The sequence below is a fragment of the Pomacea canaliculata genome, linkage group LG1, assembly GCF_003073045.1.
Source record: "Pomacea canaliculata isolate SZHN2017 linkage group LG1, ASM307304v1, whole genome shotgun sequence".
Taxonomy (NCBI): Eukaryota; Metazoa; Mollusca; class Gastropoda; order Architaenioglossa; family Ampullariidae; genus Pomacea; species Pomacea canaliculata.
In genome coordinates this window covers 43918746-43936977 of record NC_037590.1, presented here as the reverse complement: position 1 = coordinate 43936977, position 18232 = coordinate 43918746, and the positions used below count along the sequence as shown (strand labels likewise).

The following is an 18232-nucleotide window of genomic DNA, read 5'->3' as shown; positions in this document are numbered from 1 at the left end:
AACATCTTGCTTCTGTGTCGTGCTGAGTAATTCACCGCATGGTGACAGCACGGTGTTCACAGACCTGTGGTAATGCTACCCCGGGGACAGCCATACACCGGAAGCAATGGGTGTCCTTTATATACAAGCAATCCACAGTCCTCGGAGGTCAGCAGATGACCTTTAACATTTTGCATTTAGTAAACAACTGTCACTTCACGGCGCCGCTTGTAGCGCCACCTTGTGATGGGAGGTAACGCAGCCTCAAAGGCAACCACATGCGTCTAAATACTAAACACAGTCCAGGGTGCTTTCTTGGAAGGCGATTCCAAAGGGCACAATACAGAATCAGGAAAGGATACAGAACTTTACACCTTCTGACATTCTCTATTACAATACAGTTTTGGAAGCTGGTCCTTGTTTTCACGTTTGGAAGTAAAAAGGTTTAATCCTAAAGAGGACTAACTGTTGTTTTTTAATTGATAGTACATTTTGTCTCCCATTACCCTAAGTAACCTCTTTTGCGGCTTTCTTTGATGTGTGATTGCACAGATGAGCCTGTGATGTTAGTAAATAATGCACACAAACCCGTGTTCTTGTTAGCAGGTGTCTGCGATGGAGGTAATAAAACTACACCTGGATGACCTTCCTGCACGCTGGGAGCTTGGCAAGCCGGTGTGTGGTTGTTGTGGTGTAGTTTGTGTTTGATATGGCGACCCGCTGGCACTCTCCGACTTAGTGTCCCTCGGTTGACTGTGACCTCGCAGCGAAGGTCAGGAGTTGAGGCGTTGTGCACGGTGCTGATGTTCTCGTCGGCACGTGACGAGGATGCTTAACCTATGCTTTGCCCGCATAGCACTTTTATTACTTCCCACTTTTTCCTCTTGCCCTTCCATTAGAGATGTAATTTCCTCTGTTGAAAGGTTTCTTTGCCACGGGAGCTAAACTGTAGTTTTTATGAAAGGCCGAGAGTAAATAAATAAATAATGATGAAATGCAGAAATGTGTTTACACATCGATGTTGAAAGCTTTTTTAAGCAGGGTTACATTCTGACAGAAAAAGATGTGTGTGTGTTTAAAAATTATTTTTGTGATCGCAGCTCACTAACAGTTCTGTCGAACCTTTGCGCCAGGTGATTAGCAGACAGGTAAAAGATAACGGCGCAGGTATTTAGAGGTTAAAATCAGATTTTTGTCCAAAATTCCTTCGTCTGTTGGCACTGTGCGCCGATCTGTCATCGCCGACAACCGAGCTACTGGCATGGGTGGGGGAGGTTATTTTTCTCGTTTTTAAATAAGTTTCTATTGGAGATTTTCTGCACAACAATGGAACCCGCTACACACCTTTACCTCCCGTCCCCTGCCTTCACCTGTAACGAGCAGTAACAGATGTGAAAGTTAAAGTTGAAAAAATCCAACAACCAAACCTTTGTTACCAAACACTTTTGAAGGAAGTTCTGCTGCTCGTCATAAGTTTGTATCAGAGTGTGACGATCACTCATTCCTTTGCTATCTTTCTCCTGCAGGAGCCAAGTGGAGTCTGGGTATCACCAGCTCCCATAATGCAGTCTGTCATGGTCCACTTGAGCAGCTAAATATTTACGAGGGCAAAATAAAGAGATTACATGCTAGCCTCGGTCTTGGCAAAGAACACTTGCGTCCCACTAGTCGCCTGTCTACCCCTACACTCATTGTCGGGTAGCACCCGGCCACTTGCAGCCTCTACAGGTAAAAATGCTGATACAGGGTTGGAGGCGGAAGGGCAGGGAGGGGCGCAAGCAGGAGGGTGGATGGTTGGAGAGGGTATGTGAGCAAGGAAAGAACGAAGGTGGGAAATGCATGTCAGGGCATGCGTCAGTGTGTTTGTGTTTGTGTTTGTGTTTGTATGATGTTTGTGTGCGAATACAAGTGTGGAGGTGGTCTGTTCGTCTGCTTAAGTGTCTGTCCGCTTGCTTGCTTGTCTTTCTGTCTACCTGTCTGTCCTGGAGCTAGTTCTCAGTCGTCACACTATTTTCACAGGTATCCTAACAAAGGGGATGGGGTAGCCGAGGGTGTTGTCTGACCAGCCTTTACAGGTAGCTCGGCAAAGGCACAAAAGATTAGCAGTTAGTGCTGTCTTTACTGGAATCCCGAAGAGAAATTGCTGTTGTTGGTTTTTTTTTTTGACCCAGAAAGATTTCTACAAAATGAATGTGTCAGTCTGGCATGATAACGCCCCCCCCCCACCTGTTTAAACAGCTTCGAAAGTTGCATTTTCAGCATTTTCTTACAGAAGATTCTCGTCTTTAGGTTTCTGGCATCAGGATGGCCATTATTCACCGTCCTTTCAAAAAGTCATTGCATCAAAAGGTCTTTATAAACGATGACTTTTTGCTAGAATCATGGCGATGATTCCTCATCTACACTTTGCCCTCCAGTCCAAGAGAAAATGAAGATAAATGTTCGTGTGCCTCTTTATTGTAAGGCCACGTGCACATAAACAAAATAAAATGTTTACGTTGTACTGTTGCCCAGGTAAACAGATGAGATTGACAGTAGTCCGAGTGTTGTGAGATACAGTTTGTTTTCTGGTGCGGACCTGGGGTACTTGGGTCACAAGAGGTCGAACTGTCGGCACAACTCCGCTGTCAGTGGCACAGCACACCTGGCACATAGACTATTCACCTCTCAGCTTCACCTTCACAACTTCACAACTTGTGTGTCCCCCCTCCCCTACAAACACTCACTACTAACCCATCCTTCTCTCACTCAGTGTGTCGGTTGATTAGAGCCCTGTTTTCTCACCAGTAAGTTCAAGTTGCCGGTCATCAGCTCACTTGTCTCTGCCTACTTATACTTACCTCTACACCTACATCCAACACTTATGCTAGACATAAAAACTGTAGTCAGCCAAAGTTATGTCAATACACGTTTTTTTTTTTTTTTGCTTGCGATCTTAAGGCTCCTACTTTTATAATAAACATGCAAACTGCTGACAACCCACAGTTTATTCACTATCACCTCAACTCCTCCTTCACCGTTATTTAAGGTGCACGCTGTTTGCTGCCAACATGGCGCCTCCACCATCTCGACATAACCCCATTAACTCGCTGCTACAGCAGGTCTACAACTGCGACAACTGCAGGAGTGAACGTGCAGTGGCGGTTAGTGGCCGTCATGGCGAACACCGTTAGGTCTAGTCAGGTCAAGGTCTAGTAAGGTGGCGAACACTGCTAGGTATAGTCAGGTAGCTGGCACCACTAGGTATAGTCAGGTAGAAAGCACCACTAGGTGTAGTCAGGTGGCCAAACACCGCTAGGTATAGTCAGTAGGTAGCAGGGTATAGTCAGGTAGTAGCACCGTATAGTCAGGTGGCCAAACACCGCTAGGTATAGTCAGGCAAAGTGTAGTAAGGTGGTGAATACACTAGGTATAGTAAGGTTGCGAATGACACTCAGTAGGTAGTACGTGACGTCAGAGCATCAGCTGGAATGCGGGAACATAGGAAGTGTGACCTCATGACCTCCATTCGCTGACAATCCTTCACGTCGCCAGAACTCACCACGAGCGACTGGTCACGTGAGGCCAGCATAGCGATCGTCAGGGTGCTGGTGCTGGTGCTGACGAGACCTCTGACGTCAGCGCACGTTGGTACCGACGAACGGCTGCCGTAGAAAGATGGTTACAGCTGTGCAGCCGCCAACATCAGGCTCAAGGCACCGACTGCTGCTAGTTGCCCAGCAACATCTTCATCAACACACACACAGAGGCGAGAGAGAAGGAGAGAGAGATGGAGGGCGAGTATGTTTTCGATGCGTGTATGCTTTTTAGCGAGCGGGACGCGCGTGCGATTTAGCGCGATGATGTAGCCGGCACGTGCCCTCTCCTTATATAGTCATGCTGCAATTTGACGAACATCAGGCGCCGCTACAGCAGCAGACGGCGCGATTCTGTGCAGCACTCGCTCAGTTCTTCCACCCCGTCTGCTCCTCTCTCTCTCGCCCTCGTCTCCCTTGCTCCTTCTCTCCTCCCATTCCCTTCAAGCTGTTCTGCCTCTCTACATGCCACCTCTCTCTCTTTACTTACGGTTGGATCATGGCTCCTGACTCTCTCTCGCACACACACACACGCGCACATGCACACACACACACACAAACACATAAACTCAGGACTGGCTTTCTGAAAGCCTCAGATTCTCACAGTTTAGACTGACCATCTGATTGGGGTTACACTGACATCCATACCCGCCTTCGGCAAACCTCAAACCTTAGCAAGTCATTACTTGCTCAGTTGGTCCTGTGAACAGTTTCTCTAACCCAGTGCAGTCAGCAGGAAACGGAGAACCTTTTTTAAAAGTAAATGTAAATTATTTGAAGATTCGCTGGAGATGAAGCAAACTTCCTGTGTTAAATACACCCACTCACTCTTCACAACACGCGCTGTTCTCATCATTTATGTGCATACGTGTGTGTGTTTGTGTGTGTGTGTGATTAAGTAGTATATTTTCGTATGAAGGAAGGCTCTCAGTTATTGTTTTCATAAGAAGGGCCTCAGCTTGAGTGGCCTGCATCTTCTTCCCCCCACCCCTAATTAACCTTCCTCTCTTTCCGCCAGGTTACCTACTGAGACTGTCGGTTGGAGGAGAGGAAGGGTCTTTAGCATGTCGTTTCCCTCCCAGCCCCCACCTACCTTGAAATGTTTGCTCATGCCAGAATTTTCCATTTTCTGCAATTAGGAACATGTCTGTTTTTTCGCGAATTATCAACTACGAGAAACAAATTATTTTATACATCCTGAGCCTGGTCGTCTGTATGATCTGCCTCTATACAAGTATATTTGTCCGTCTGTTTCTATTTTTTTAAACTGCTTATCTGTCTGTTTTTGGTCGGTCTGTCTTCAGTGCGTTTGTCGTCTCATCCCCTTTATGCTAACCCCTTTCCCATCCAGTACCTATTTTACCAGAGCAGGACATGGTTTTGTTGTGGACCAAACCTCAGGATGTAGTCAGCCTCCCGGAGGTATCAATGTTAGTCAAGCTGCCTTAGTGTGTGCAGGTGTCGGTGTTATGACAGCCATCCCCTCTTTCTGGGTTTACTTTGCTACCTGACACTAATTCCTATCTCAGAGGTAAGAGACCTCTTGTGGTCTTGAGACACAACATTGCCAACATCCATGACAGACTTTAAAATCTGAAGGCCCTTAAAGCACAAGGACAAATAAATCACTAAATAACTACCATATGCCTTCAGGACTTTGAGTGATGGTAGTAGACAAGTCCTTGAAGGCTCCTCTCACACCTGAAGCTGTGCATTCACGACATCAAGTGTCCTGTCTGACCCCCATGACCCCTTCACACTTCTGACTGCAGGATGAGACAAAGAAATGACCCTAGCTACTTAGCATACGACCCCAATGCTCTCTTTCCTTCAGCCTTGACATTATTGGCATAGCCATTTAGTTGAATTAATTAAATCTCATTGCCATGCAACGACAACTGGTCACAGGCTTGATTCTGATTGTCTAAGGAAACTAACGGGAAGTAAACTTACATAGAGGGAGGTTCGAACCTCGACTGACGGCCTCGGGCATGTCGCCGGCTACATTTACATCGTTTGGACGGACGGCAGCTTCGGTAAACAGGTCGCAAGTCCCATGGATGTTGATTTTTTTTTTCATCCTGCTCATCTGTTTGACCTAATTTTATGGAAGAGAAAATGTGTGCAGCTTGTAACGGATTTTATTTCTTTCTTGAATTGAATCTTTCCAATTTTGGTAATGGCAACAGCAACAACAACAACAGCATGTTCTTTTCCTTTCACAAATTGTTGGAACTAAAAATAGAGGTTCTTTTCACACACACACGCACACACGCAGATAAAAACACAGGTGAGGTCCAAACAACATACCTTGTACAAAAGGCGGTCTAAAAATTACCTGAAGGAAGTTAGTCTGACCTGCCAAGACCTTTCCGCGGGTGTGAAAGAAGAAGCATCAGGTTTTTGCGATCGTTGCTGGTGCCTCCCTCCAATCTGGCAAAGGACGAAGTTTAAAGGCGAGGAATTCACAAAGATGTTAAATATGGAAACGAGTGTTCCAGAAACAAGAAATTAAACAATGTCAAGGTCAGTATAGAGGTCAACTCAAAGGTGACAACCGACTGTATTCATCTTTTTTTTATTTCTCCTTCCGCACCTCCAGAATGTATGTTGATACATAACATATTTTCTGAGGTTAACTAAAGGCTAGGGGTTTGAAAACTTCATTGAAAACATTTTAAAAATCCGAGTTCTTAACGTCAAAGTAAAAATAGAACTGAACATTAGGCATCCCAAAATAAACTGTAGCACGAGCAGGTGCAAAGATCAAAGGTAGACCGAGCGAGTTCAACTTTCTTCTGACTTCATGGAAGCAGTGGACACGATTAAGACGAAATAAGTTTGATTAACTTGTTCGTTTATCTACCGGTCTAGCAATCTACTTTAATCATTCACAATAATTTTTTTTCTTAATTTTCTGGTATTGGGAAAAAAGAGGGGCACTTAGACATGCAAATCCTTGCCTGAGTGGCATTTTTTTTTTTTGGTGGGAAGGGATCTTGTTAATGCCGAGGCCTGGAAAAGCCGGGTACAAGAAGTGCATCCTTTGATTGCGGGAAAAGTTTGCAATCAGCCTTCAGTTCAACAGAAACAGTCAAGTCGACTGCCTTCGATTTTTCCTCAGAAAATTAATTCATGGAAAAGGGAGACTGGGTGATTAATTAATGCATCCATAAATTTGGCGCTGACAGTTTGTCAAAAGTTTCAGGGACAAAGGTGGAGTACTCGGCAAAAATTTATCCACACCTACAAAGAGCTTCCTGACAATCACAATCAGGTTTTGTTTGAGGGTAGACACAACAGCGTGTAGACCGAGGAAATCAAATGACAAGAGACAAAACATGAGCACAGCCCTCTGTGGTCATCTCAGACCCTAAGTCCGGTGAGGTCATGGAACTAACAGTTGTTTTCAAGAATCAAGGTGTCGGATAAACATGGTCAAAACAATCCATACAATCCATTTATAGACTACAGGGCTACTGATACGCAAAAAGTAGACCTTCAGTAATAGAAACGAGTATTGTTAACCGACCGGCAGATGCTACAGACGAAGTAGGGGGCAGGTCTCTGGACTACAGGACATCTGTTATGTGAACAGTAGCCAGACACTACCCGACTGTACTACCCCAGTAACAGGAAAGCTGCTGCTTGCACACCAGACAATGACTTTTGTAGTAACAAAAACATTAAAAACAAAAACTAACTTGAAAAGGCAATACACTCTGGTACGGCCTGCCCGGAATTCACTCGGTCCATGACCAGATTAAAGAGCAGAGAGAATGCAGGAAGAAAGAAGTGTACTGGGTAGATAAGGTGGTCCTAACTCGGGGACGCCAGGCAAGTGGAGAATCCACAGAGAAGAACCCGCGGTCCTCGTGATATGGAGAATGCCATGCTGAAACCACTCGGACCTTGTGCCAAGTCCATCCGTCTCTCCATTTTTATCGGTCGCCAGCAAGAGCAGGATGTGCTTCAACTGCTGGAGAGAAGCCCACGCCACACCTGTTCACCAAAAAAATGTTAGGGTGGGAGGAGACTCGGCACGGTGCATCTAGCTATGCACAACTGCACAAGTGAGTGAAATAATGAGGCACAGCTGCCATTTCTTTGTATTTTCAGTGTAAAGTTTCCCGTGTCGTATAGAAGGACTGGCAACCACAAAATCATCTGATATTCCATGATGAGGAGAGACTAATTCATGGCAATTAATTGCAACATTTTAAACGAAGATGTCAGAGACCACACTTTGTCTCGGAAACAGCTTTTTGTGAGAGTACTGCCTTACCTATGGAGTCAGGTACTCCTTGCCGACAGCAGGGTGGACTGGGGAAAGTTCGTGAGCCACACGGGTATTGAACCGCAGCACCAGGCTCTGGTGCTTTCCTAACTTTGCCTAAAAGCTTAGAAGTTTGATTATTTAAGATTTTACTTCATCTCCCCTCCAAACTAGCTCTGAGATGAAGAAAAGATGTGACCAACTCTAAGAGTGATGAAGACTGTCAGAAGCAGTAGCTGCGTCGATGTCGATGATGTCTGTGACGTGGTCGAGTCTGCACCACGAGGGTGTCATCGTTCACCTTTTCTTTCTAGTCCTTCTGTCCTTCTTTCCAAATATCGGTTTTTCTCTTTGGTAGAGATGCTCACCATAAAAGGAAAATGTGACCGATCATTAGCTTATTGCAGCTGGGTCCGTCGTCCGGCACGACCCTTATTTAAAGATGTACATGAAGGTGAGTGTTCTGTATTATCATCTGACTAGCCTGCCATAATGTTTCGTAATCTCAATAAAGGAGATTTGGTTTGTACAGCATTGTATATATACTTATTTATATGCACTTTACAATGGGGTTGAGCTGAGGATTTTTTCAGGTGCACTGTGGCAGACACTTTACAGAAGAAGGAACCCAGGGCCTGCTTACCAGCAAAAATATTTTTTTGTGGGGGATTTTTTTTGTTTTGTATTACTTTTATTTGTTTTGTTGGTTGTTAGTCATTCAATCTGATCAACTTTTCAGCCAGAATCATGGAAATGTGACTGAAAAATCTGAAAAATCTGTTTATGTAATATGTTGCTGGTCTTTGCAGTTATGTTGTCATTGTCTAACAGTTGCAGAGTTTGATGACTGAGTTTAGTGTTTGACATTAGCTTAATGTGGAATTAATACATATTACTTGTAGCTTGTAGCTTTGACAAGCCAGCGACAGTAAACATTTCCTACAGAAAGATTAACACCCACAGAGCTACATCAGTCCTGTGTTCCAGCAGCCATTGCTGCTGTTGCTCTGTGCCACACGTAGATGAGGGGATCGTGATCACGTGACAGGCATCAATGTTTATGGGGTGGGGAGGCGGGGGGATGCCGGCCGGCACCCAGCCGGTCTCAGCGATGTTCTGGGAGGGTTCCAAACAACTGCTGGCTAGGTTCTGGTGTTCCCCTTTTGCTACCTGTGCGCGGGTGCCGTACCCGGGTGCCATGAAGATAGAAGGGAAAGGTAGGCACATACCGAAGAGGGCAAGACCAGCATCCACGGCAGCATCTCGCCCGCTCGCTCGCTCGGCCCTTCCTTATAGAGAATATCCCCCAGCTAGGGTTTCAGTCCAGATTCCTGATCCCGCCTCCTTCCTCCGACCAATGGCGGACCTTCATGCATTAGCTGTGTGCCGAGGGTAGGTTGGCGAGTATATAGTCCCTTGCAGGCTTGACAGTCCTCAGAACAGCTTGCGATCGTAAGTATTGTCGGTGTGTGCAGAGTGCAGTGCCCTTTTTTCAGTACCTACCTGTGAGTCAGTTACCGGTGCACATATTCTCACCTTCCCTTTTGTACATCCTTCACCTCTTACCTCGGTTTCAAAACTCTATACCTGTATTTTCTTCCACTTTCGGTGTGCATTCCTGTTTATTTTGCATTCACGTGTACTTTTAAATTCTTCCATAACTGACGGTGTGGTGTGGTTGACTAAGCCCACAGTAACGAAACCTAGTTTGAGACTTTCTTTTCTTTGACCTTAGCCTCCACTGGTTCAAGGACTTTGACAAAGGCGCTCAGTCTTCTCCGATTTCTCAAGTTTCTGTGAGAAGAAGTACTCACCCAAATTCACCGGCCTTGTAACCGTAGGTAGATTTCTGTAAAAATAACCAATTGCAGGTGATGAAGTAGTATTGCATGCAGTTTCGGTAGCTGTAAATCTTTCAGTGATTAGCTCGAAGGTGTGATTAATTGTTTGAGCACTAGAGCTAGTGTACCATTTTGAGGTCACCACTTGTTCGGTTTATAGGTTTAACAGACTGACTTGTAAAGCTTGTTTGCACCTAGTAACTCCAAACCCTTCCAGGCCGGAGATGTCTTTAATTTGACCTTCAGGCACTGGCACCTGAGGGTGTAGTCCCGACCGGTCACCTGAACAGTTTAGTACTTCCAGTGATTAGTCTTCCCCATCACCCACCCTCTCACCCAGCACCACCACCACCACCACCACCGGACTTGACAGTGGTCTGCAACGGACTTGTCTTCACCAACCTCAGTTTCACGACGAACATCATGCTTGTGTATGCCCTGGACTTGCCCCTGGTGTGAAGTGATTGCTCCTACCGTGTGGGATTCTACATACCCGGTTGTAAAGACTCCTCAAGACTTGTTTCACCCGCTCTGCCTGCCGTGAAGTGTGCCAGACTTGGGATTCGTATCCGCGGCTGCCTTGGATTTACTTCCACAACACTGGCAGTCCGCAGCTGTCTGCAGTGGCTTTGTGCTCCTGGAGTTACCTAATATGGATATCGTACACACACGACCTTTGACCTGCATGTGCCCGGCCCCTCTCGCATAGCTGCATGGTGTGCGTATATCTTTGAGTTTTCTTCTCCGCTGGATGTTTTGAGTTCTTAGTTGAAAATTCTTCTTTTGTTTGCCTCACATTCAAGGTAAGTAGCCGATGTGTTGTCTGCATCCTCTCTACGCCTCTAGCGTCTTCATCATAAAGGGCCACAACTCTTGCGCGAGATTATCTCCCTTTGTTTTTGTGCAAATTTCCTCCTGTCCATGTACTGTACTTACAGAATGCAAATATGTAGACAGTCCAGTACAGGATATATCAATAATGTAGTCAAAATAGACTAAACTAGGAGGAAGAATATGTAATAAACAGTTTTAAAATACTTTTATTCTACGATTAAGTTTTCCTAATGTGAGAGAATGTATTTTTCATGTGTGTATGAGAGAGAGAGGGGAAGAGTTGAAGAGATATATGGCAAAAGTGGATATAGATGGAGTGAGAAAGTAAGAGAGATAGAATCTGTAGCTTTTTTAAAGTGTACAAAATCAACATTTGAATTAAGGAAAATTCGTCTGTAAATCACACTAAGTGGAGACCTGGACTCCATTCTGAAAAATGAAGATTTCTAAGTTTATTTTTTAATGCCCGTTGTTGTAGCGATGTAGTTTAACGGATACCATCCGCAGTTTTGCTTGTTCTGGTCGAGCAGAATCCTAGAGGCAAAATAATCTCACAGAGACATTACCAGGCCTGCTCTAAAAATAGACATAGGTCACGAAGACATGAGTGAAACAGCCTGCAATCTATTTTTAAACACAAGACGAAAAGAGGAATAACTACCGGAAAACACACCTCCACGCATGCGCTGTCCCTCATCCCCCGCACGCGCGCTACACATACATTAGTGACCATCACATGGAAGGGAATTTCCAAAGTTGTTTGTTGGAGTGGTCGTGCTGTGCCATTTGCTGTGAATGCTTTATTTGTAGATGATAATGGTTTAGTTCACAACATCTAACAGATCTTTCTTTGATTACATGTTTTACACAATACTTAATTTCATTCTCTATTTCCCTATTTAAGAAAAGAACAACCAAAATTTGCAAAACAAAGAAAAATATATATAATTATGAAAAAAAAGCTATTTTCGGTTGAATAGACAAATGTTCAATCTTGAGGAGATACGGCAGCCACTAGAGAATAACTGTCTTGATGCTTTATCGTGTCCATGGGTTTGTCCTGGGTGGATGCTCGATACCTGGGTTATCACTGTGCCCTCGCTCCCAGTGCCCCGCCTGTGCACATGCCCCATGATCACGTGTTCTTGTGTTGCAGGCTGTTCTGTTGTTGGCCTAGGGGGCGCGCGCAGTCTTCCCGTTGCGGCTGTCTCACGACGTTTTGAGATTTCGTTTATAATAAGAGGGGAGACCTCTGGTCAGATACATCGCCATGTTTGATCCAACCGATCCCGATTTTGAGTATCTTGCGGTTGACCGCAAGAAGCTCTTGAGGGAGCAAACCCAGACCTTCGATGGCAAGAAGAACTGCTGGGTTCCAGATGACAAAGAGGGTTTCTTGGCCGCTGAAATCCAGAGCACCAAGGGTGATGAGATCACAGTCAAGCTGGTCAAGAACAATGAGGTAATGAGACATCTGGAGTCTGTGTAAGCCTGATACATAGTTCAACCAATAATAAACGAAGAAAACCATTAGCAGATGGTTGTATTCTTTGGACACTTTTAAATCATGATAGTTTTATTGCCTTCTATTTTTTCCTTGCCTCAGATGACAAAAAACCAAAAAAAAACAAAAAAAAAGCCGGTGCAATCTTCAGGCTTCTCAAAATACCTGTAGAATAAATTACAAAATAAAGGTAACATGGAAATAGTTAGGTACTCCAGGTACCCAGCTGTGGTGAATTTCATGATTTCTTTAATTCAGTGCACATCTTACAAACTTTAGTTAGTTTGACTTCAACATTCTCTCATAAATGGAAAGCAGCTTACTGTATTAAATGCGGAGGAAAGTGCGGAAGGTTTCAAACCACCCAATCATTGTGAAATTCTAGCTGGGTTGAAAACAGTAAACACCTGCCACAGTTGTAAAATATCTATAGACAAGGTGGCTTCCCAGACTGCTTTGATCACACTCCATGTTACATTCTCTTGTTCAGACGAAGACGTTCAAGAAGGATGACATCCAACAAATGAACCCACCCAAGTTCGAGAAGATCGAGGACATGGCCAACATGACTTACCTGAACGAGGCGTCTGTCTTGCACAACTTGAAGACCCGTTACAGTGCTGGTCTGATCTATGTACGTATCTACACCTACATGGCAGCTACAGCTGAATGTTGACCTTTGACTTCTTTTACGGCCTGCCATGCTCCTTTTTGTGAAGATGATAAGGATTAATAAATGTTTGCATATGTTTTCCATACAAGCACTTAATGTAACATTACAATTTTTAAGCAAACTAAAAAGGGTAAAACCTAAAAAATGTCATTAAATACATTGTTCAAAAGAATGACACCGTCAAGTCACCTCCTGTTCTTGAAAACTTGAAGTGCTAAAATGAAATTTTACAGGAAATGAAAGGTAACAAAGGAAGAAATAAAAAGAGAGGAAGTCAGAGGGATAAAAAAATTTGTTTTACACCAAGTCAGCCACTAAGGTTATATTACTGTAAATCAGCCAGTCATGTAAACAAACCCACATGCAAAAAAAAAAAAAAAAAAAAAAAAAAACAGCGTCCCGGAGACGAGATCTGAACCCACAGCTGCTAATCCTCATTGAGCCCCTAACCGTTGTGGCACCGGACCGCCTGTGGGTGTGGGTGGGGAATAGGTTAATCATGTCATCGCTGTCATTATCTCAAAACTGTTTTAACGAAGCAGTTTGCACTTTGGTCCTCAGACCTACTCCGGGTTGTTCTGCGTCGCCATCAACCCCTACAGACGTCTGCCCATCTACACACAAAGCATCATCGACAAGTACCGTGGCAAGAGGAAAACTGAGATGCCGCCCCATCTCTTCTCCATATCTGACGCTGCATACCAGTACATGTTGCAAGGTAAGGCTCGAGTGGTCCACCGTGTCAAAGATGGCGCCGCCTGTGTTCTGTCTAGCCTTGGTTGTAGATTAACAAAGAAGTCGTGTGAATTATCCAAGGAAAAAAAATTACGATCACTAACAAAGGAAAACGAAACACTACACGCCTGTCTCTGCGGACCTTTTTGGTTCTGCTGCCATTTTTTTTTTTGTTCGGTTTCTTTTTTATTTTTCATTTATGAGCTGATGGATGTGGAGTAAGGTATATTGAGTCTTGAGTAACCAATGCAATAAAAATCCACATACTTGGTGCAATTGTATGCCAAAGAATCTCCCCTCTCTAGTCATCTCACCTGGCCAGCACCGTGTCTGTGGTAGGATGCACAGCACCTGCAGCTCTCATCACAATCTTACTTGTAATACTTACCTCGTAATTAGTTGTAATACTTACCTTCTTAAACAGTCTTGGAAGTCAAAGTGATTACTCAGGTGCTTTGTAAACATTAATTTAGCTCTTCACGTGCAAATGATATTGAACAGCTCTGAATTGAAGACTAAATAGTTTCTTTACAGATGTTCAGGTCATTGTTTTAACAGTACCTAACTGTTCCTAATTTTTTTGCATATTAATTTTGAACATATCTTTACAGTAATTTTGTTTACAGAAACTCCGCTGCTAGATGATTTAGTAATGTAATCATCTCTACTCAAACCTAGTGGTTTCTATAGTTAATTAGCTCGCTTGTTTGCAGTATTTTAGCTGAGCACTGCTCACTACTCAAGTCGATCTCTGTACAAATATTTGAATCGTTTTGGAACCGTCGTGTCGGGTGACATATTCAGATCATCTCCAGACAGATATCTGGGTTGTTCTAGTCCAGATCATCTCAGTTCTTTTCAAAGCTATTTACAATACACGTGTACATCTTTGTGTATTGCTAGCTTATCTGGGTCTAATTAACAGGCCCACACGCATGGAGAGAGAACATTTAACCGGCGATTATCTTCAACTTCTATTTTTATCCAGCGTCCATTATCGTCCAGCCCACATTATGTGTTTACATGCCTACAGTAGTCAGAAAAGTAAATATATTTCTAAATTCACTTTTTTCTCTTACGTCAGTCAAACCACAGCAGCCACCCCAGCCCCATTAGCTCAGCTCACCCCAGCTCCAGTCTAAAATTAGCCTCAGTCCTTGAAAGAACACAGTGCCCGTGTTGCTGGCCATGTTGTTTTACCATTTTCTCACGGAGTCGGGTTTGGGACGGACGGAAGCAGACATTTCTGTATCCGCTTGTCTTCAGTATGACTAGACAGACCTGTCTCAGACCACCTCATGACGAAGGTGTGGGGAAGGGGAGAGAAGCATCTCGTGTGAGCTCCCTTTCATGCAAGCCCCTTCTCCCCTTCCCAACATCCTGCAGTCAGGAGAAGGCTACTTCCGTGAGCGATAGGAGGAGGGTTGCTGTTGAGCAAGCAGGCGGCAGGGGAGGGTTCATAGGTCTGCTAGAGAAGCTCGTTCTGTGTGTAGTTTGTCCGGAGTATAAAGACTTTGACTGCCGGCACCACGCTGTCCGACTGTTGGAACAGCCACAGACAGAATCTCCGAGTAGAAACTCCTCCCGCTGGACTCAATATTATGTATAACGGTTCTAACAGATCACATTAAACCCCCAAAAAACAAAAACAAAACAAACCCTAATTTATAAATAAAGAAACAAAGAAACAAACAAAAACACATTGATGCATACATAAATATACGTACAACTGTCAAACATATGTATATACAAACATACAGGTTGTGCACCTGAGGTCACAGGTTACAACACTCCAAGAGTAGAGAGTAGGTAAGCAGTGAAGCCCAACTTCTAGTGTACAAAACTCCTCCTTTCCCCGAAACTGCTTTCATCGCGCGTTCGTCGCTTATCGCCCGGCAGATGTGTACATCTGTAGATACAGCAAAATGCGTGCAGCCCATGCGCGGGGTGGGAAAACTGCGAGTTTGGCGGGTATCCTGTGACACCCGGCGCCGCCTTATATGGCGCATGCGCGTGTCTTGCATGCTGGCACCCGGCCTGTCTATAGTGCCACGCGCACAGGGAACGGGCGCTAGGTGTCTTAGTACCCGACACAAAGCATTTCTAGTTACCTGCAACTATCAGGTAGATAGGTGGCTCACCTCTCAAGTGGTGTTGGCAGTTATGTAGTGTGGAGCACCGAGAGGTACATACAAAGCTGACACTGCTACTTGCAAACATGCTGACGAGGGCAAAAGCTGAACGGGGATCGCCTCTCAGTTTTGCAAATTAGCGAATTAGGAATTCTTTTTACAACAGAATCATGCTTTCCCATTATTTATGTCTGTTAGTAAATTTGTTTTATTCAAGAAAGTTCCAAATGAAAAGTTTTGCATAAAACATGAGAAAATCCACATTGTCCTACATGATTCCAATTCTATTCTGATTCTGTTTGAACAAATACAGAAAAAATTTGGGGTTTAGAGTCAATCTCCTATCAGGGTTTGCAAAAGAGTCAGCTTACGCCAGGTTGAAACAAATAAAATGGCTTTTGTACTTCACTCTAGCTCATTATCTGAAACTTAGAATTTTATCTAAATGATTCAAAATATCGAAGATTTTTACAATTTAAAAACATAAAAAAAATAAAACTGTTGTATTCTTGTATTCTAATGTTTTAGAAATCGACGACCTCGGAAAAACTGTCTCTCTCTAACTTTCCCTCAAAAACATGCACACAGGATGCTGGAGGGGAGGTGTGAAGGGGAGGAGAGGGGAGGAGAGGGGAGTGTCAGAGAAGATGAACGGTTTACCGGATTGCGGACGGGGAGGGGGCTGGTAGGGAAGGTGGTGGCGGTGAGGAGGCGGTGAGGAGGCGGGTGTTTGCGCTGACGGCAGCAGGCAGACTGGGAGCGCCCCCTGGAGGCTTGGTACTGTTCCAGAAAAACGAGTGCCAGACATTCCTGGGCCTCCGCGCGCTGCATGCAGAACAGCGAGTGTGGGGCGAGCGGGGCGAGTTGGGCGGCACATCAAAAGCTGAGTCTCTGCTCACCTCAGGCCGACATGAGGATACACTCCAGTATTGCCTCATGTTTGCAGAAAAGGATGCGATCCTCGTCTCAGTAACAACTGAAGACAGTCTCCCACACCTTATGAACACAAAAACAAATACTACACATGCAGATACAACCTCGCATACCCAAGAATGTCCCTCTCCCTCAAGAAAAATGTTACTCCCGATATTTTAAAACAAAAACGTGTATGCGACCTGACAATAAATTATAGGAATAAAATGGATATAAATACAGATGGATTAAATCAGAGATTCTCAACCTTTTGGTGACTGTACCCTCAAAGGGTGAAAGTATGTCCGCGGGTACCCAGCGTGTAAGTTGGTGCATAAAAGTACTTATGTTCATAATGATGTATGTTTGTGTCTCACAAGATGTATGACAACAAAACTAGCATCCTAGCAATGCCATCCCCATGTGCGAACATAAATTATAAAAGAAAAAAGTATGTGTATACAATACAGAAATCCCTGCATATATGAATAGATATTTGAAGGTGTATTACATATCAATGTTGCATTTTTTTTAAGTTTTGAAATTTTCGCTTGTAACGGTATTGGTGTGTGTGTGTATGTTGGGGGAAGAAGGTTTGCACTTATGGATTAATAAACAGTATTCGAATCAAACTATGTTGTCAATAAGAAAATAAATTCCTGTCCTCTTATAATCTGCTACAATGACTTTTTTCCTTGCTTTCAGATCGTGAGAACCAGTCCATGTTGATCACGTAAGTCTTTTTCTTGTTTTTGCATTGTCCATTATATTTTTATAATTGTTTATTTTTTTTTACATCATTATTTCTTACTCATTTTTGCTTATTTTATTGCTCATTTATTCTTTCTTTTTATTGCTTTATTACTATTTCTTTATTATTTATTTAACTAATTCATTACTGTTTCTTCTGTGTTTCATTGCTATTTGTTCTTTCATCATTGTTTCTGTTCTCTCTTGTCAATCTGTTTTGTTCTTTGTTTCCTTTTTTAAAGTTGGTTCTTAATTAGTCATTCACTTCTGCAGAGATATGAAATACCATCTACATTTATTTATTATTTCAATTTATTATGCAACCTGTCCCAAGCAGGCTTCTTTGTATTTCATCGGCCGTGTGCACCAGTCAGTAGGTTTCAGTTGACTAATCACTTCTGCAATTTCATAGACACCATCAAATTCTATGTCTGTAATAAAACAATGAATATACAAACAGTAGCATAGTGTCTGACAAGTAAAAATCTCTGCTACTGAAACAGTTATTCAATAAAAATGAAATTTTCTAACAGTTTGCAATCTTGCAGCTGCAAACAACAATGTAAAGATTTTACATGCATCTCCATGAGCAAAACTGGCTGATGTTCAAAATGGATGAATATTAAAGATTTGAATGCTGTTTAATTTTAGTTGAAGAAAAAAGACAAACCCATCATAAATTCTTGTGACTGACTGTACATCAATAAAGCAACAACAAAACTAAGTGAGCTTTGAAAGAACATCCACACTGTTGTTGATGTGGTTTCAACAATAGTTTTGATCCTAATTCCCTGAAAATACTAATTTTACTCGGCCATCGTAGCATGAAACCTTTCGGCCTCCCTGTTCCTTCTCTACAGCTGTTTATATTTGCTGGTGAAGCATGAAGCAGTGAGCTGATGGTGATGAGGGAATGTGAGTGTGTGTGAGTGTGTGTGTCTGTGTGTGTGAGTGTGTGTGAGTGTGTGTGTCTGTGTGTGTGAGTGTGTGTGACAGTGTGTGTGAGTGTGTGTGTGGAGAG

General features: G+C 43.5%; 1 protein-coding gene across 1 annotated transcript in view; it reads left to right on the top strand.

The window, feature by feature from the left end:
* The first annotated feature begins 9265 nt into the window (after window positions 1-9265).
* LOC112574048 (myosin heavy chain, striated muscle-like) overlaps window positions 9266-18232 on the top strand; it is a 42861-nt gene continuing 33894 nt past the window's right edge. Inside the window, 5 exon segments of the mRNA XM_025254853.1 lie at window positions 9266-9282; window positions 11662-11967; window positions 12500-12643; window positions 13244-13400; window positions 17167-17194. Of these exon segments, the coding sequence (XP_025110638.1) occupies window positions 11776-11967; window positions 12500-12643; window positions 13244-13400; window positions 17167-17194 (521 nt within the window). The 5' untranslated portion in view covers window positions 9266-9282; window positions 11662-11775.